The sequence below is a fragment of the Microcebus murinus genome, chromosome 12 (genome assembly GCF_040939455.1).
Source record: "Microcebus murinus isolate Inina chromosome 12, M.murinus_Inina_mat1.0, whole genome shotgun sequence".
NCBI lineage: Eukaryota > Metazoa > Chordata > Mammalia > Primates > Cheirogaleidae > Microcebus > Microcebus murinus.
This window is the reverse complement of record NC_134115.1, coordinates 23611538-23632530: the sequence shown is the minus strand read 5'-3', so window position 1 is coordinate 23632530 and position 20993 is coordinate 23611538. Positions and strand designations below refer to the sequence as shown.

At 40.5% G+C, this 20993-nt stretch overlaps 1 protein-coding gene across 1 annotated transcript in view; it reads right to left on the bottom strand.

Annotated features, from left to right (window-relative positions):
• The window catches only part of TRPM6 (transient receptor potential cation channel subfamily M member 6), a 162915-nt gene that overhangs the window by 90177 nt on the left and 51745 nt on the right, over positions 1–20993 (bottom strand). The window contains exons 4-9 of the mRNA XM_012759807.3: positions 18348–18525; positions 14236–14449; positions 10056–10180; positions 6042–6213; positions 1559–1724; positions 322–445 (exon numbers count right to left, since the gene is read on the bottom strand). Of these exons, the coding sequence (XP_012615261.2) occupies positions 322–445; positions 1559–1724; positions 6042–6213; positions 10056–10180; positions 14236–14449; positions 18348–18525 (979 nt within the window). The remainder of the gene's footprint in view (positions 1–321; positions 446–1558; positions 1725–6041; positions 6214–10055; positions 10181–14235; positions 14450–18347; positions 18526–20993) is intronic.

Below are 20993 nucleotides of genomic sequence, written 5' to 3'. Positions count from 1 at the left end.
CCAACTGATATATATATAAAAAAAAAAATTAGCCGGGCATGGTGGCGCATGCCTGTAGTCCCAGCTACCTGGGAGGCTGAGGCAGAAGGATCACTCGAGCCCAGGAGTTTGAGGTTGCTGTGAGCTAGGCTGACGCCATGGCACTCACTCTAGCCTGGGCAACAAAGCGAGACTCTGTCTCAAAAAAAAAAAAAAAAAAAAAAAAAAAAACCATAAATGTCCCAATTGTAAATCATAAATCATAAATGTCCCAATTGTAAATGTCCCAATTGTAAATCAGTATTTTATAAATCAGCTGAGTCATCAACTCATCATACTCACACAATCCCTGTACACCATGCACTCCATTAGAATTTGGAAAAGGTGCTTAGACTGTTTAAGACTAAAGTTGAAAGTGTTCTGAATCATGCAGATGATCTTCTCCTTCACCTGAGGACGCAGTATCCTGAGAGAGAAATACATGGTCATGACTTGAGCGAAAGACCAAGCCAGCAACATCAGTACAAGAAGGCCCCCCTCCCGGCCCCACCCCAACAGAGAAGGTGTCTGAGGGTGGTTCTGCCAGGAAAGCAAATGAGCAGGAAGCAGATAGAAGCAGGAGCCCCAGGAGAAGGCTGAATTTGAAGGTGAGAGTGGGTTGATCTGTCACAACCCTGAAAAGAATTCACTCTGAGGCAGAGTTCTTGAGCTGATAGATTTCCGGAGGGCTGCAAAATCATAGGCATCATATTGTTCAAGGCGCTCAAACCGCACAATGTTTAAGAACCACTCCTCGTGCAGGGTGACTTCAGGAAGGGGAATGGTGTGAACTAACAGGGAGAAGGTAGAGGGGAGAAGGTAGAAGTAGAGAGCTAAGGGGCTGTACAGGGAGAGAAATCGCAAGGAAAGAGACCCTAGGAAGTTGTTAGAACATGAACAGTGAATAAATGTCTACTAAATAAATTAGTGGAGTCAGCATTTTAGTACTTAGGCACTGTATTTATTGACACAGTAGAAACATCTCACTTGTGAAACTGAAAGACTCACACTGGATATAGGGATGGCTAGAGAAAGAACTATCTTCTTATTTCAAAAAAGGGCAGAATTCAAGCCTGAAATAAGCACGATATGCCATGTAAATGCTGGGATACCGATTTCCCCAATTCCTCCTATTTTTACTAATGGCAAATGAACCTGAAGGGGACCTCTGGCCAGCACTGGTCTCCTCCGTCACTGCAGAGTTCTTTTTTTAATTATTATTTCGGAAATTATAAGGGTTCTTACGGCTGTCATGTCCAATTGTTTGAGCCCCTCCTTCCTCCTTCCCCCCAGAAATGCCTTTTTCTGAAGCTCAAGCACGGCTCAAACCTCCCTATTAAAGGCAGGCCATTATTCAGCTTAGAAAAATGGCAGCTCTCATCGTTGGAAGGCATTTTGGTGTTGATGAACAAATACAGAGCCGCTAAGAAATGAATTCCAGCTCCAATCTCTGTACTCCAAGGACACAGGCTCAGCTTAAAGAACTGAAACGGAGGACTAGTGGCACTAAAGTTTGAAAAAGGAAGAGGTGACAGCTCACCCTTCGTCTAAGTGTTTGTGGGTGAAGGCCAGGAGGTCCGCAGCCCTGCCTGTGCCTTCGCACACCACCACCGGGTCCTTGTCCTTGACGGTCTCCCACACTGCGAGGATGACATTGGGACCTCCTTCCACCACCAGCCTCACCACGGGCACGCCTTGTCCTGAACCTATTTCAGAACACAAACAATACCGTGCTGTTGTTACAAAGGATCCCTACCTCAGCCGGTCACCACTCAGATTTCCAGACACCAGTTTCTCAGTTGCCACATATGCCCGCTCCCCGCACTGAGTCCTCTTTCTCGCTTTACCCAGGCTTGCTTAGATTGGCACCATGCCAGGAGCTTGGATTTCAAATCACATGGAGGACCAATATGGTAAGAGCGCTTTCAACCTTTTGCCAGGTAGAAAGGTGGCTAACAGGCTTTTAGTAATTTAAAAAAATAAATAAATAAGTAGTCCTCAAGAACTGTCAACCTTTCATTGTAGGAAATTACAAAAGTATCTAAAAGTAAACAGAACAATATAATGCATCCTTGCATCAGAACCTGGGCGAGAAAGGAAGAAAAGCTTTTTAAAAATGTAAATAAATAAATAAAGGATTAAAAGTATATATAATGAATCCCAATGTGCTCATAGCTCATCTCCAAAGTTGATCAACCTTCACTGATTTAATAAACTTTTAGTGGTGGTTATTTCTAGGAATGAGCTCAGATAAGCAACCCTCAAAGATTTTTACATTTCCATTTGTTCCATTTTTCACTATTTAAATTTTTTATCATGACTAGATATTACTTTATTAAAACAAGGAAGACCAAAAAAAATAAAAAAGGAATGACTGAAGAGTCTTTTAAAAAAGATATTAAACAAAAAAGTTAGAGTAATATACATAGTATTATCCTATTTATTTTTAAGGCCATGTACATAGATATGAATTTTATATGTATGCACACACATAGGTATATTTATAGCCTGTTATATACATAACTGGAAAAGTCTGGAAGGATATACATCAAACTATGAACAGTGGAGAAGGGAGGGGAAGGCTTGGGAAATGTTTGTGTTTTTACACCACACATGTATTGATATATTACATTTAAATCACTATTTGTCCTTTTATTTTTCAAAAGAAAGAAAAATTAGCAAGCACTACACTCATCTTCAGCAAGAGTGGACTTTATTCTGGGCCCCATGTGCTCAGGGGCCCACTCTAGCCCTCCTCTGGCCATGCTCCTGCCCTCGTGGTGAGGAGTCCTGTGCCCCTACTTACTAGAGCGCCCAAGACACCAAAATCCCTGCTTCCAGGGTTTTCTTGTGCCTCTGCCCCACTGTGTCCTCCCCAAGGAAATACTTGCCAGAGTCAGCTGTGTGGGGCAGAGAGGTAGAGTTTTGACATATAGGCCTGAATGTCCAGGATACCTCATGTAAGTGAGACTCCCGGCATTGAAGGAGTAAGCAAAAGGTAGGAAGAGAAGCAGGGGCAGGCCACAGGGGAGAACCCAGGTATGAGCTGCCTCACCACCACGTTCTGGCTCAGTACTTCCAAAGTCCAAGAATTCCCAACTTAAATCTGGCCTTCCAGCCATCTGTGTCAAAATAAAAGGCTAGTACATATTCTATGCAGTTTTTAAGCTTGATTTATGGTATTTAAGTGTTAAGACATACTGCATTTGGGCTTCTATGCATATTCTTGTGTCAGACTCTCCAATGTGAGGGGTGGGTCTGTTAGCAGGCATCCACGGTATCAAGAAATACTCCACTGAGTCTATTTCAATGCTTTGATATTCTATTTCTTTTTCTTTTCCACATACCTCTACCTCCATATTATTTTCTCCAAATCTAAGATGTACCAAGTAATAGACATAGGTTTCTCTAATAATACAGTCTTATGAAATGGGGGAAATGGTATAAAAAGGCACAAAAGTACTGGAAGAGAATTTAGGTAAATATTTCATTAATGTTAGAATAGAAAAACTTTTATAAGAGAATTTCTTATATCCCATATAATGGAATATTATACAGGCATTAAAAATGTGCCACATTATACTTATTGACATGGAAATACACCCATGTTTACCGGGGAGAAATGACTTTAAAAGAAGCATGGCATGGCTGGGTATGGTGGTTCACACCTGTAGTCTCAGCACTGTGGGAGGCCAAGGCAGGAGGATTGCTTGAGCCCTGGACTTTGAGGCTGCAGCAAGCTATCACTGCACCATTCTAGACTGGGCAAGATGGTGAGACCTTGTGAGAAGAAGAAAGAAGAAAGAAGAAGAAGAGGAAGAGGAGGAAAAGGAGGAAGAGGAGGAGGAAGAGGAAGAAGAGGAAGAAGAAGAAGAAGGAGGAGGAGGAGGAGGAGGTAACAATGGTTAGTAACAATGGTTAGTTTTGATAGTGAGAGTATAGAGAACTATCTTTTTCTTCTCTTATATACTTTCTTCACTTTATCTGATTATGAAAGTATATAATAATTTTACCATCAGAAAAAGAAATCAATGGGAGCATTTTGCTGAAGAGGGGAAAAGAGAATTCAATTTCTATTAGGTACATTTTTCTTGAAGCCATAACTAATTCCCACAAAAGTAAATATAATTATGGCTGTGTTCTACAAAAAAGGATTTACTGATGCTACTAATAAAATATGTTTCAAAAGAAAAAAATTACAAAGTTCTTGCTGAGAAATCACACTAAAGAGCTGCCTCCACTGCAGGCTCCTGGATCGGCTTTGATACATAAGAATCTGGGGTTTGTTGGGGGCATTTTTCTTTTGTCTTCTCCTTCTTCTTTGTGTGTGTGTGGGAGGAACCCATATAAAAACATCAAACATCGTTTGATGTTTTTATATGGGTTCTCCTTAGAATAGTAAATGTTACCACTCCATTGGAATTGACTCCACATTCTTTCTCCACAGGCAGTGAAATTGTCCAGATAAATCCAAAACGTCAAGATCACTGAAGGTAGAAATGTCACCTACCGCTATAAGCCAGCTTGCATTCACACACACAAAAAAAGGTGCTCAGCAAGGAGTCAGAAAGACAGTGACACTCATGCTTCTCATGGACACACATTATAGTGCTGCGAACAACCCGAGCAAGGTAGGTGGTGAGCTCAGGTCAGCAGAGGCAACAGGACATTTCAAGTAACTAATATTTCAGGCTCCCAGCCAATCCCCCACTGCAGGAATTCTTCCTCAAGGTTGTTCTCTGACCACTCCTCCTTCCCTCTGCTGTTGGTCTCCCTTCCCCCCACGCACCTCTAGCCCACAAAGGACCACACACCTGATCTCTCTCTCCATGTTCTGACCTAAGTGAGCCTCAGAACCTTCATTCACACTGATCTCTAAGTGACTGGCGACAATTCCCAGAGTCCCTCCCGTCCCCATCCTTCCCCACAACCCTGACATGACCACTGTACCAAGGGAAGGAAAAAACAGACATTTGTTAAAGACATATGGTGACCCCTAACACTATTCTAGACACACCTAACATACTTCTTCTCAATTCTCACAACAAAAGTTACAGGTAGATAGTTCCTTCCATTTTGTAATAAGAAAATTGTTTGACAGATGTGGACGCCCTAGCGCAAGGTCGCGGGCAGTAAACAACAGAGCCTTAATCGGTCTGACCTCGCTACATTCCGCTGGGCAAGAGATTAAGGGCAAAAACTAAATAGCCTTTTGGACTTTTCACTTTTGCAACCTACACTCAAAAGTGGAAGATGACTTGAGCCTCCTGAGGGCATTCCCACTCCCTGGCCCTCTGCCCTAAAGGAATATTCTGTGGAAGATTTCATTCAGCACAAGAGGCTGAGGCCCACCGTCTTCTGCCTTGGACCAAAAGCCTCCCTTTTTCCATTCGGCACCCAGCCCCCTGCTCTCTGTAAAGGATTCCCCCCTCTCTGCCCAGTGGTGTGCACCAGTTCTGGGCCTCCCCTGCCCTCTCCCTCCTACAGACACTGCTACCAAAATGGCCTTCTCAACGCCTTCTCGAACCACTGTGAGCATGGCACAACCATGACAGCTCCCAAGGTTCCTATTCCTAAAAGCCCAGTCTGGTTTTAACCTCTTCCCTGTCTGGGAAACTCCACTCACACATGATGTGTCCTCTTCCCAGACCATCAAAATTCATCCCTTTACTCCCCTCAGTCTCCTCATCACTCTTCCTTTCCATTCCCACATGGAAAGCTCCCCTCCTCTCTCCCTCCATATATCCAACCCTAAGGGCTCTTCCAGGCTCCGCTAAAGTCCCCATCTTCCCATGATCCCTCAAAGATTTCTTCCTCCCTCTCTCTCGTCACCCACAAGTCTTCACCACCTTACATCCTGCTTTCTTCCAGCTGCAGGTTCCCACGTGTTAACTTAATCTCTCTGGCTGCTCTAAGACAGGGGCCAACTTGGGCTCGCTCTGCTCTGTGCAGGTGACAATGGAGCACCTCGCTCCTCAGCAGGCCCCCAACCAGACCTGCTGGCTGAGCCCTCCGGTACTCACGGCTGTGTATTTTCTGCAGGGAGAGGTACTTCTCCAGGTTCCTCCTGAGCTTCATCTCGTTTCCATACTTGCCCACAGTGCCGTCGTCAGAGAGGATGAAGTGAGAGTGCATGCTGTTGAGTGTGGTGAGCTTGCTGAGGGGGTTACCCAGAGTCTGGTACAGAAACACCACCTGAGGGACAGCAAGGACAAGAGAGCATCAGAGTTCAAGATCCTTCCCTCGGCTTCACTGCTCCAAGGGCCTGTCTCTATGCACTAACAGACTACCTGGCGGAAGGTAAAAAGTATTACTTGTTACTTAGGGCAGTGCTTCTCAAACTATCAGTGATGAAAGATCAGTTATTTTAATTTCCCATTTTTTATGGACCAATATGTGGTCCTACTATGCATAACTAGGAGTGTTGCTGAACTTGAGACTCACAAGTTCAACAACACCCTACATACCATGTTCAGCAAGATCAGCCCACTCGCCAAGAGATTGGGTGTCACAGCATGGTCACATTGCTAACAGTGGTTCTAAATATTTATTTTCCATTTCTGTATTTATTTTGTTTCAGGCTACTAAAAAACAGTTCAAGGACAAATGGCATTTCATTCAATACAAAACATCAAAACCTTTATTACATTTATGGGCATTTTCTTTCAGTGTTCCTACTCTTATTTGCTTTTAGAGGCAAGAGCACAATAGTCTGAGTCATAGAACCCAAGTTTGAGTCAAGGCTCTTTTATTTACTAGCTTTAACTCTGAGTAATTCCTGCCTCCTCTTTCAGGCTATTTTCCTAATGTATAAGGATAATGATGGCAATTCCTAGTCAGAGAGGTGCTGTGAGGCTTCAAATAAATAGTGCACGTAAAAAGCACTATGAATTTTACATACATTAGACTTTAAAAACTGCCTTTTAAAGTGACTTAAAAAGTGGCTTATGCCTGTAATCCTAACATTTTGGTAGGCTGAGGTGGGAGGACAGCTTGAAGCCAGGAGGTGAAGACCAGCCTAGGTAACATAGCAAGACCTTATCTCTACAAAAAACAGAAAAATTAGCCAGGCACAGTGGTGTGCCCCTGTAGTCCCAGCTACTTGGGAGGCTGAGGCAGGAGGATCACTTGAGCTCAGGAGCTTGAGGTTGCAGTGAGCTATGATAACACCACTACACTCCAGCCTGGGTGACAGAGTTAGACTCTATCTCAAAATAAATAAATAAATCTCTTTATAATTCTTAAGCATGACACTGAGGCCAGAAACCAAAAAGACAATGACTGATAGATTTAATACATATTTTGTATTTATGGAAAAATGATCATAAATAATATAAAATAAAAATTGTGAGAAATGCAGCATACTTGACAAACATTACTAGACTGAATTGTAATATAAAAGATCTTTCAAAGATAAGTATAAAAACCCTGCTTGAAAATGCACAAAAACCATGACAGGTCCAACCATGAGATATTGGACCTCACTTGCCATCAGAGAAATGTACATAGAACAATGAGGTATTATAATATTTTACACCTATGAGAATAGCAAAGTTTGAAGGAGCCAGAATACTCAGAACTAAATGGGCACCCACCCACATACCCTGTGGTAAGAATGTGAATTGTTTCTACCTTTCTGGAAGGCAATGTATTACATTTTTAAATGTGTATAGAGACTGTAAGCATTCCATTTTGAGAATTATTTCTAGGAAAATAAGCAAAGTAGTACTAAAGATTTATATATCTTATCATAATATCATTGTCTGAAAATGTGAAAAATGAAAAACCACCTAAATGGACAGTAACGGCAGAATTGCTGATTCCATTCTAGTATAGGAGAATACTATCGGTCATGAAAAATCAAAATGTACCCTTGGCCTCCAAATTGTGATCTCCTAATAGTATGTCCCACTAAAATCAACCAGCTATTTCTATAGGGAGCAAAAAATATACAAAATAAGCCGGAAATATTTCTTCATACTAAAACGCAAGAGGATTATGAAAAATGATGAATTGTGTAAAAGGGTTCAAGAGACAACTTGAAAATGCTCCACTGGCCAAAATGGGACAATTTGAGCATGATTACGAATAACTATAGTGATTAATGGAGAAGAAGACCCCGTCTCTACTAAGAATAGAAAAATTAGCCGGAGTGGTGGTACAAGCCTGTAATCCCAGCTACTCTTGAGGCTGTGGAAGGAGAATTGCTTGTGCCCAGGAATTTGAAGCTACACGGAGCTATGATGAAGCCACTGCACTCTAGCTGGGGCTACAGAGTGAGAATTTGTCTCAAAATAATAATAATAATGATAATTTAATGAGGTATAATTTACATATAAAGTTCACTTATTTTTTTTAAATAAAAATAGACTAGGCATGGTGCCTCATGCTTGTAATCCTAGCACTCTGGGAGGCCAAGACAGGAGGAGGACTGCTTGAGCTCCAAAGTTCAAGACCAGCCTGAGCATGAGCAAGACCCCACCTCTACTAAAAATTAGCCATGTGTGGTGTGGCGCATCCCTGTAGTCCCAGCTACTTGGGAGGCTAAGGCAAAAGGATCACTTGAGTCCAGGAGTTTGAGGTTGCTGTGAGCTAGGCTGACACCTCGGCACTCACTCTAGCCTGGGCAACAGAGCAAGACTCTGTCACTAATTAAATAAATAAAAATAAATAAAGTGACTCAAAAGAAAAGCAAGTCAAGATAGACATACAAACCCATAACAATGTACGGAACTTTTTTTAATAATGAAATCAAACAATTAAAAAATTATGAGACAATGAAAAACTTAACTCAACTGAATAGTTGACAACACTCAGGAATTACTATTAACTTTTTAGATATGATAACTGCATGACTGTTTAATTTTTAAATTATCCATATATATTTTAAAACTACTGAAATATTCATAAATGAAATCATTGGATGTCTCGAATTTGCTTCAAAATAATGAAGAGGAGGTTGATTAGGAAGGGAGAAGGGAAGAAGAAACAAAATTGGCTATGAGTTGATAACTGATGAAGCCAGGACATAGGTGCATAGGAAGGAATTCATTATTCTCATCTCTGTACTGTTTAACATGTTTGAAATTTTCCAAAATAAAAGTTAAAGTAAATCATATGCATGTCTATATTAATAGACATAGAGAAATAGCAATGTTAAATAGTTAAGCTTACAAAGCAAATTCATAACAATGTATTTCTGTTGTTAAATTTTTTTAAATACACATTTTTTAATTAGTCACATGCACGCATACATAGAAAAAATTCGGGAATGATACACACCAAGATATTAACAGTAGTTATCTTTTTTCTTTATACCTTTTCTAATATCTGATATTTTTTACCAGAAATTTATATTAGTCTTATAAATGGACAAGTATATTTCCTTTAAAAGAACTCAAACATAGGAACAAAGAGTCAATATACAAGAATGAAGTCGAGAGTAAAACAAGATGAGTGAAGAGAACTAGTGAGGGCAAACTTAAGAATATCCCTTGTTTCACTATGTGCAAACCATTGCAAGAACCTTGGCTATTATTCCAAGCAAGACAGGAGCCACTGAAAGATTTTGCACAGAGGAACAGCATGATCTGCTTTGTACTTCAGAAGAATCATTCTGGCTACTGTGTTTAGAATAGACTGTAATAGGAGTCAAAGGTAAGAGTAAGGAAGGTTATTACAATCATTCAGGCAACAGATGATGGTAGCTTGGACATGCTCAGGTACAGTGGAGGTCATGAGAAGAGGTCAGATTCTGGGTCTGTTTTAAAAGGGGAGCTGATAGTTTACTAGTGGATCTAGTTTGAGGCATGGGAACAAAGACATCATTCCAGGATTAGTCCAAGGTTTTTGGCTTGAACAACTACAAGGATGGGATTGTCATTTCCTAAGATAGGGTGAGGGAAGCAGTAGGAAGTCAGCAGTTAGTTTTGGATGTATTACATTTGTGACGTCCATTAGACATCCAAGCACAGTGTTAAGTCGGCAGTTTGGATACGTGTTCATTTCCTTTTGTTCTGAAAGGATTGTCTACTTACATCTTTTCCAACAAGATCTCTCTGGTTCTCAATGACTCCCCAAGGAGGGATTCCAACTGTCCAGATTTTCCTCAAGGACTGAGAGGAATGAGCTTTCAGGGCATCTCCAACATGCTTGGACACTCCTATGAACAAACAGTTTAAAAAATCAAACTTTAATTCAGAAATCATGCAAAACCCAGTGACTGCCAGAAAGCGACAAATAGACAAGTCTATGCAAAAGGCAATGCTAAGGGAAAGCTACTAGCATGTAGAATTAGTTTTTGCTATCTTGGCTTTCTCTTTTTTTTTCTCAACATCTCTTTCTCCTATCATTGACTTCTCTCTACCTGAACAATTCTCCTCTCACTTTGGGCAATTCCTGCCTACAAGCTCAGTTCTGCTCCCACTCTTGCCTAAGAAAGCTGTCCATCTGATTCAGCAAGCCCAGCCCTGCCATCATGAATGGTTTTCTTTCTAATTTTCTCCAATGTCCCAGCAAAACATCCTGCAGATAATGTTCCTTCCTTCATTAAGGCAGATGAATTTAATAGCTTTATATACACAAATATTCCAGAGCCAATATATTAAGGAGTAATACATTAATATTTGCTCTCCTGGGATTACTAATAATAACAATAATTACAGTAGCCAACACTTACTGCCACATAGATTTCAGTAAGTGTTGGCTACCTTTACATGTATTTACACTTTAAGTAGGAACTTTTCAAAGTCCATTTTATAAGCAAAATTTGTGGCACAGAGAGGTTAAATAAGTTGCTCAAGATTAGAGCTGGTAATTTGTAGAGCTTGCATTCCAGTCTAGGTAACCTGACTTTAAAAAAAAAAAAGTTTATTATTTAGAGCAGTTTTAGGTTCACAGCAAGACTGAATGGAAAGTACAGAGAGTTCCTATGCTACACCCTTGCCACCACACAGACACAGAGCTTCCCCGGTGCCAACATCACCCACCAGAGTGGTGCACATGTTACAATTAGTGAACTTGCATTGATGTATCACTACCCACCCACCTCCACCCCCAGAGTCCATAGTTCACATTAGGGCTCACTCCTGGGGTTGTACATTCTATGAGTTTTTGACAAATGTATAAAGATGTGCATCCACCACTGCAGTATCATTCAGAAGACTTTCACTGCCCTGAAATCCCCTGTACTACTCCTGTTCACCCTCCCTCCTCCCAGCCCCTGGCAATCATTGGTCTTTCTACTGTCTCCATGGTTTTGCCTTTTCCAAAATATCTACTATTTTGGAACATAATATTTCCAACATACTATAGTTGGAATCAAAGAGTGAGTAGCCTTTGAGATTGGCTTAATCTGAACTTTAGTCACAGCACTGCATTGTAAGACTTACTCTTCCTATGTAGAGTGTTGACTTCTATATGTGTCATTGGCAGAGGAAAAAAAAAACCTGCATATTGCATGTATTCGATGCTTGGTGCCTAAATCATCTGCTTTTCTCTGGCATCTTCCCCTCCAACCTATTTTCAAACCCTCTCCCAGAGTCAACTTTAGATATGGGTTGGGGACCACAGACACACATCAGTACCAAATGTACAGCCATCCACCCTGATAGAGATGCTGATTCATAGGTTTGGCATGGTTTGCCAGCATGGTTGCTGTTCGTGTGATCCCAATACAAATTGTATGTTGAGACTTCCTGTAAAACCCTATCCGACCATGTCATTCCCCTAACTCTTTCTCCTGTTCAAAATCCTTTCAGGGGTCCCTGCCACATAGAGAATAAAACCCCAGCATGGCACCCAATCTGGCTTCCATCCACTTTGCTTTCCCTGTCCCCTATCACAGGGTGCACACTCCAGCCAGGGGACCTCTCACTTCTTTTGACACAGGCCTTCATCTCCAGCTGTGTGGCTGGCCCTGAGGTCTTAGCGGAAGACCTCTTATTTTTACCCTTCCTTCTAGACCAACACCAAGTGCTATTTCCTTCCCCCAAGGTGACCTCCGCTGAAACTGGAATTCATCTCCCTCTTCCTTGTATTCCCAAGACTTCCTTTGTATTCCAGCTACAACCCAGGCAGCATCAATTTCTAGGTCGTTGCTTTTTATCTCTTTGTCACAGCCCGCCCATTATTAACCCAGGGCTCACGTTACTCATGTCTCATCCCCACCACGTTTCCAGATGCTTTATACACAGTAGAGTCTTACAGCTCCGGCATTAGATTTAAGTAAATGGCAAAGATTCGTGCCAAATCAGGTTGAACTACGGTTAAGAAGCAACTCAAGAACAGCAGAGCTCTCCAACTCAAATGTGAGTAAGAAACATCTGGGAATGTTGGTAAAACGCAGATTCGGATTCTGCAGGTCTGGGCAGGGCCTGAGGTCTGTTTCCAGCAAGCTCCCAGGTGTGACTCTGATGCCGCTGGTCCGGGGACCGCTCCTTGAGGAGCCAAGCCGGAGAGGGCTTGTGATTGAATCAGGTCAGACTGACCATTGTTTAGGGAAGCTCCAAGTATTTCTCATTTCCCATTTCCTTTGTTATTTAGTAGTCACCTTTACACTACTGTATTTGTATTCCTTTAGGTTAGTTGGGCCTAACCTAAAATTAAAAAAAAAAAAAGTATTAAGTAAAATAAAGCATGCAATCCAGTCGATATTCAAAGAGAAAGCCTTGCCCAAGTCTAGCTTTTCCTGAACTGTGCAAAACTTCCCCACCCCACCCCACTTCTTTACTGGAAATAAAATAAGTGCTATACAATGGACTTAGAACTCTGCCAACTTCAGTTTCTTCTAAGAATGTGAAATGATAATTATCTCTATAAAATATGCAGGATGAACTACCAGGCTACCCACTAGTGACAGGCCAGATCCTCTGGTTTTATTTTGCATTGTTTTTCAGTCATTTGCTTCCTTCACTCCTTTTCGGTCAAAAGAAATTGTTTGTTAAATCAGTACATGTTGCTAAAGGCTTAGGCAAATATCTAGGCCCTGGCCTCTAGCATATTACCAGGAAGGAGAACTAACTCACAGACCCTTCCTAACTTGTAAGGCACAATACAAACATTCTAAGTGCCACAGGCCATAAATACCATAGAAATTAAGAGACAAGCTGGGTGTAGTGGCATGTGCCTATAGTCCCAGCTACTCAGAAGGCTGAGGTGGGAGAATTGCTTGAGGCCAGGAGTTCAAGACTATCCTGGTCAACATAGTAAGACTCTGTCTCTAAAAATGAACAAATAAATAAATACTGAGAAAAAATTTTAAAAAGGGACAAAAGTAAGCAGCTCTAGTTGAGATACTCAGAGGCTGCTTCGTGGGTGTGTTGGCATCTAGTGTAGATCTTAAAGCAATGGGCAGAATTGGAGAGGACACATTGGCTAGGGCATGCCAAATCAAAGAGAGAAAAGTAAAGGGAAAGTAGAAAACCACAGGTTAGTGACAGATTGGTAAAAGACAAGGCTTTTTCGAGTCACTAGTTCTCAATGTTGGTGCACATCCAACAAGGTGGAGCCTGAAAGCTTCTGCTTCATCTAGGAGAGAGCCTGTATATATGCATGCTTTAAAAGCTCCCCAGGTGATTCTAATATGCAGATAGTTCATAAACACTGGAGCAAAAGAATAAGGTTCGGAGGCTACTATACACAGTTCTCAAATGTCAGATTTCAAGGAGTTTCGAGTCAGCGATAAATACAATGAGTGTGTTAGCAATCAAAAAAGAAAAACACATTATTTTTTTAGTTAAAGAAAATAAAACCCCAAAAAAATTATGATTCCCAAAACACTCAGTGTAAGTTTTGTGCACATCTCTGATTTCCCATGTCTAAGAACTTGACAGCGATCACGAGTTCAGCTCAAGTCTAAGTCCACAAACACTACACACTCACATGGATTCAATGCCCTATCTGACCCCCACCACAGTCTGAAGCTCAGGAAAAGATCATTTTCTTTGCCAGAAGTTTACCCAAGGTTATGTTAAAATAGTATATTTTGACAACCGTAAAAACACATTCCAGGAAAGGCCTATGATTCTTCTGAGTTTATTTTCCCGTCACTAGGTTTTTCATCTTTCTCCTTCCCAGCACCACATCTCCCGGGAGCCTTGCAGAGCAGAGATGAGGGGACACACCGCCTGCCTCACAGTTAGAAAGAGGGAACAAAAAGAAGCAAGAGAGCGAGCGAGCAGGAGGGCAGGCAGGTAGACAGACAGGAACACGCTTTACCGGTGTTGATGCCTTCGGTTACTATCCACGCTCCCGTCGTCTCTGCGGCTTTGACCAGACCTTGGCTGAAGATCCCTTTAAGCTTGGAGGGCATCTTAAAGTTCTGGATGCCCCCATGGACAGAGATCACCAGCTTGGGCAGTTCCATTTTCCATTCTTTCAACATTAAATGTAACAGATGATCCAATTTTGTATCATAAGAAGTTCTGATATACTGCAAAACACGAACATGCACGTGAACAGAAAATAATGAAAATAATGAAAAATATATACCAGGTACAGAAACAATGAGCACACAGCAGGGCAGCTGCAATGGCCAGGACCTGAGAGGAAGGGTCTGGGATCTCTTTAAAAGTTCATCTTCATGTAATAGAAATATTTACTTTTAAAAGATCCCACACCCCCTTTAAGTTCCTTCTGGGAATTACAAGTCACTGCAGGGAAGCTTCCTCTGGTTCTCAGGGCTGGCCCACCCGTGCTCTCTAGAAAGCCTCTGTTGAGGCAGAAACACTTCAAACGTCTGGCCAAAATCACTACATCAGCAAACCTCTTAATAAAAAGCCTTAAGAAACAAATGAAATGGGACTTTTCATATGTCTTTTCATTTACTTGGCCATTTCATATATTCACAAAATTTAAATTAAGGTTAAGAAGCACATATATGTTTTTATGAGGGAGGAATGAGGAGGCGGGTTCAATTTCCTTTTTTTTTTTTTTTGAGACAGAGTCTTACTCTGTCACCCAGGGTAGAACGTGCAGTGGCATCTGTCATAGCTCACTGCAACCTCAAACTCCTGGACTCAAGTGATCCTCCTGCCTCAGCCTCCCGAGTAGCTGGGACTACAGAGTACACAACCATACGCAGGGCTAATTTTTCTATTTTAGTAGATATGGGGTCTCACTCCTGCTCAGGATGGTCTTGAACTCCTAACCTCAAAAGACCCTCTGCCTTGGACTTCCAAAGTGCTGGAATTATAAGCATGAGCCACCATGCCCAGCCCATACATTTAATTTATTGTAAATTGTATCTTTTAATCATTCCTTTATACATTATTGCCCCTTTGGTGGCATTTTTTTCCCAAAATAAATACTTTTCATCAGTCAACTCTGAATAGTCAATGCGAAGAAAAAAGATGAGGAAAATCCAAACCAGCAGGTAGCCCCAGAATCATGTTCACTTTACCTAAGGTTATATGGCATTTCTGGCTTGCTCCCTCCAGCAAGTGCAGCCACATACAGATCTTTCAGATAATACTGAGAAGAGTTTACCTTCCTCAAGCATATGGGAACCAACAGCAAGAATAAGCCAGACTTATAGAAAGAGATACGGACAATAAGAAACCAGAAATTATAAAATTATACCAAAAACAACCGCAGGTGGAGATCTCCATCCACACACATAGGAATTATCAAATTATCCTCCAGAATATGATAGCAATTTAAAACAATTTGCCATTCATCCTTGAACTTCTTAATACATAATCCCTTTATTTCATAATTAAAATATTACAATTCCTGAACATTGGAATGGTGCTGCTATAGAAAAATGTGAATTGGGGGGGGGGGAGGGAAGGGAAAAAAAGGAAAATGTGAGTAATAGAAAGAATATAAGAATAATCAGGACTTGATTTACAAGTGGGGTAGCAGCTACCGTGGTTAGTAGGAAAAAAATACAATTTTTGTGAAATGGTTTATGTTGCTGCAAATAATGAATCAGGATGGAGGATCCAGCCCTTTAGTTCACCTTCTCTCTGACCCACTCTTTCTCCCAGGCACTCCTCTCCTTCCACTGTCAGTACTTTCAGTCCTAGAAGATATTTCTCCCTGAAATTGCAGGATAAACCACCTTGATGAACTAACTTATCAGCACTGGAGACTCTTCTCCCAAAGGCCAACTCGAAGACTATGCTAAAGAGTCAGTGACTCACTTTTTCCTCTATCTCCTTTATGACTAAAGGCCTTAGGCAGGATGTTCCTGGCAGAGCGTCACTGCAAGTCCTTGGTGGAATAAAGACCAGGAAAGGGGAATGCAGGAGAGGGAGATAAATAACCAGCTCTCAAGCTCACACCTGTAATCCCAGTACTTTGGGGAGCCCAAAAGTTTGAGACCAGCCTGAGTAACAGCGAGACCTCTGTCCCCACAAAAAAAAAAATTAGCCAGGCATGGTGGCGCATGCCTGTAGTCCCAGCTACTCGGGAGGCTGAGGCAGGAGGATCGCTTGAGCCCAGCTTGAGCCCAGGAGTTTGAGGCTACAGTGAGCTATGATTGCACCACTGCACTCTAGCCTGAGTGACAGAGAGAGACACTGTCTCTAAAATAATTAAAAAAACAAACAAACAAACAAAAAAACACTCTCCCAATCTTTCCAATGTAAACCTGAATTGTGGTTCTAGGCCTAAATATGAATGCTATCCTCTTTTCTTCTGAAACATTAAATAACATGTGTTCATCTACACAGGCTGTGGCAGGAGCTGAATGAGAAGCATAAAGCATAATAGTTATCAGAAAATATGTACAGCAATATTTTCAGGTCTCTTAAATGTGCCGTATACTTCCTTAGCCTTTGCACGAGCCATTCCTTGTGCCTGGAGTGGCTGTACTCCTCTGCCTCAACTGACACCATTCACCTCACCTTTCAGATCTCAGCTTAGCTGTCCCTACTCTTAGACACTTCCTTAATACACACACAACCCCCTCAAAAACAAGGGAGTTGCTCTTTTCATTCTCTCAAAGAACCTGTGTTCCTTTTCGTAGCATTTGCCCTCTGTGGTAATTGTACATTTATTTCCTGTTTTTTCTCGCTAAACTATATGCAATGTTAGTACATAGAATATACACTCTTTGGGACATAACAAGTATGGGCACCCAATAAATATTTGTTGAGTGGATGAAAATATGAGTAAATGAAGGGAACTAGGCAAGAATAAATATAGGTCCAGGCACGGTGGCTCACTCCTGTAATCCTAGCACTTTGGGAGGCCAAGGCAGGAGGATGGCTTGAGGCCAGGAGATCAGCCTGGGCAACACAGCAAGACATTGTCTCAGTAAAAAAATTAGCCAGGCATAGTGGCATGCCCCTGAAGTCCTAGTTACTCAGGTGGCTGAGACGGGTGGATTTCTATGATCATGCCACTGCATTCCAGCCTGGGTGGGCAACAAAGTAAGACCTTGTCTCTCAAAAAAGAAATAAAATAAACATAAAAGCAAAAAAAGAGGAAGAGTAAAACTTAAGGGGAAAATACACATAGGGTTCTTTAAGAATCAGCTTCCAAAAAGGATTAGAGAAGGGAATGATGGTGGTTTTCCTGCCAACTAAAGAAAACATCAACACACAAAGTTAAATACACGAGGACTAATAAATATAAATATAGATTATCATAGAACTGTATTTTGAAATTTTGTTAGGATAGCATTATTAGTCAACGGATGGTCACACTGTAGCATAGAGCTGATTCAGAGCTTTTCTGAGATGGGCTCTACCTGCTTTTTCCCCAAAGAAAGCTGCCTCTCATCAAGTAGCAGGTAGTTAATATGCTCAAGAGAAAACACCTGAGAGATAGCTGGCCTGTCAATACTATGCAAATCACATGCAAAATTACCATGTTAGGGATGGGAGGAAAACTGGACACAAAGCCCAAGTATTATCATTCAGTAGGCACAGAGAGAAAATTCTCCAATATTCTTTCTGAGAAGAGGCTCTCACAAGAACTTGGGGGAATGAATAGTCCTAAGTTACTGGTAATCGCCATGGTCATGCTTCAGCTAACACCTGCTCCTTGGGAGTAAATTTCTGCATTCCTTAAGAAAAAGGCAGACCTTTGGCAATTGTCTCAGGGCAGTATGCCATTCTCTTCTGCACAGAGTAGAAGCTTGCTGAAAGAAGTCAGTCAAACAAACAGCTGGCCACGCCACACCTGGGAAAGGTACAATGCCCCTCAGACATAAAGGAAAGAGAGGGTCAGGCCATTTTGTCAGCTGGGTCAATAGCATGGATCATTTTGCAATAAAGCCAAGTCATCTGATTATCTATACTTGTAGATCCAATTTGGAAACACATTTGGAGATTATCTTCTGTTCAAAACCAGCAAGACAATTTGGGTTATTAGCAAACCTTGGAATGGTAGGTATGCTCTCCGTCCTGGAAATTAATTGTGCCAAAGGCATCTGTAGGGCTTTTTGTTGTATGCTTTTCAACAGACCATTGTTCATTTTCACTACTCTTGGCAGCCGAGATGGTCCAGGCATAATCTATTCCAGGATGTTCTCCAATCAGCCGGCCACAGTAACACCTAAAATTCAGGGAAAAACAAAACCAAACAACATCAGAATAGAAAACAGATACAATGGATCTACATTTTTCTAGAGTAATGTATAGATGCCATATATTAATTCTTAAAAATTCACATTAAGATTGATATTATCACCTGAACTTAGAAGTCTGAAAAAAAAAAAAAAAAGATTGATATTAGATTTATAACTTTGGATTATGACCTCTAAATTTGGAAACATTCTCAGTGGTTCTCTCTCTTGGCTGTACATTAGAATAATTTTGGGAATGTTTAATAAAACACAGGCATATCTTGGAGATATTCAGGGTTAGGTTCCAGACCACTGCAATAAAATGAATATCCCAATAAAGTAAGTCACACAAATTTTTTCCCAGTGCATATAAAAGTTATGCTTATACTACTCTGTAGTCTATTAAGTGTGCAATAGCATTATGTCTAAAAAAGCGATGTACATACTTTAATTTAAAAATAATTTATTCACAATCTCAAATATGTGAAATCAGCCTAAGTGTCCATCAATTCATGATTGGATTAAGAAAATGTGGTATATAATGTATGATGGAGTACTACTCAGCCATAAATGGGAATGAAATAATGGAAATAATGTCTTTTGCAGCAACTTGGATAGAACTAGAGACCATTATCCTAAGTGAAGTATCTCAGAAGTGAAAAAACAAACACCACATGTACTCTCTAATGGAGCTAATCAATGGACACCCAGGCACAAAGAGATGTAAATGTTATTGAAAATCAAAAAGAGGAAAGGAGGAAGGAGGGGAGGGGTAAAAGCCTACCTATCGAGTACAATGAAAAATATTCAGGTGACAGGCACATGGAAAGCCCAGACTTAAGCATTATAAAAGATATCCATGGGCCGGGCATGGTGGCTCATGCCTATAATCCTAGCACTTTGGGAGTCTGAGGCAGAATTGATGCCAGGAGTTTGAGACCAGCCTGAGCAAGACCCCATCTCTACAAAAAATAGAAAAATTAGCCAGGCGTGGTGTCATGCACCAGTAGACCTAGCTACTAAGGAGGATGGCTTGAGCCCAAGAGTTTGAGGTTGTGGTGAGCTCTGATGCCACTGTACTCTAGCTCCAGATGACAGAGCAAGATCCTATCTCAAAAAAGAAAAAGAAAGGTATCCATGTAACAAAAACATTTGTACCCCCTTAATATTTTGAAATAAAAAATAAATAAATAATAATTTCTTGTTTAAAAATGCTAACAATCATCTAAACCTTAAGTAAGTTGTAAGCTTAGTGCTGATATGGGGGGGTCTTGCCTTGATATTGATGGCTTCTGACACAGGTACCCTCACTTGGTCTCAATTCCAGACTATGTTGCTCTCATGAACTCAAGTGCATCCAACAAATCATAATTTGTATGTGACTGTTAAGTGAACTTAGAGATTATGTTATCTTATTTCAACCAGTACATTCCTTACAAAAGGAACAAGCAATTTAATAAGTTTTCTGTAATGAAATAACAAACTGAAGATAATACTAATAAGTACAAACAAACAATAAAAAACAGAACCAACACATCTCTTTCCTACTTCTCATATAAGCTCTTTGTAAGCCACATGACAAAGCAAAAAGAATAAATATGAATTTAGATTTTACATCTTCTTTCAAATAATAATATTTGGGAGAGAACAAAGACCTTTTGCTATTATGAAGTAAAATAAAATATTTTAATATTGTTCATTTATCTATTCTCTTTATAGTTCATTTTGTTCCCACAATGCATGTATTCATAGCTCTTCACTTTTTCCAAAAGAAAAAGAAAAAAATATATAATGCATGTAATATATTGTATAAGAGTACATTTATATAATTGATAAACAAACATACATATGATACATATATTGGGATACATATCCCCAAAAGTTTAATCATATGGTACACAATAAAATGTGTAAAGACAACTCCATAAACAGCAAAAATCTGTTAGATTTTTGATCTAGAGCATATAGAGCATGCACATATAGAGCATGCACTCTAATATATGTATGTTTACTGATAAATTATATCATATATTAATGTCAATCCACATATTATACATTAGTCGAGCTATAAAGGAAATCACAAATTCCCCAAGTTATTTTTTTTTAAGATAGCTGTAGAAGATGAATTCCCCAAGTTATTTATTGTAGCTCTGTTAACAATTGTAAATGATTGCAAATAACTGAATAACCTAAATGTCCATCAATAGGGAACCAACCAAATAACTTATAACACATCCATATTCTGTAAAAAAAAAAAGTAAAGTGCTCTCTATCTTGTTACAGAAGGAACTCTAAGGTATAAGATATATGGTTAAGTGAGGAAAGCAAAGTACACAGCATGCATGGCATACTATCTGCTATGATCTCAATGTTTGTGTCCCCCTAAATTTCATAAGTTGAAATCCCAACCCCCAAGTGATAGTATTTGTAGCTGGAGCACTCAGAGGTGACTAGGTCA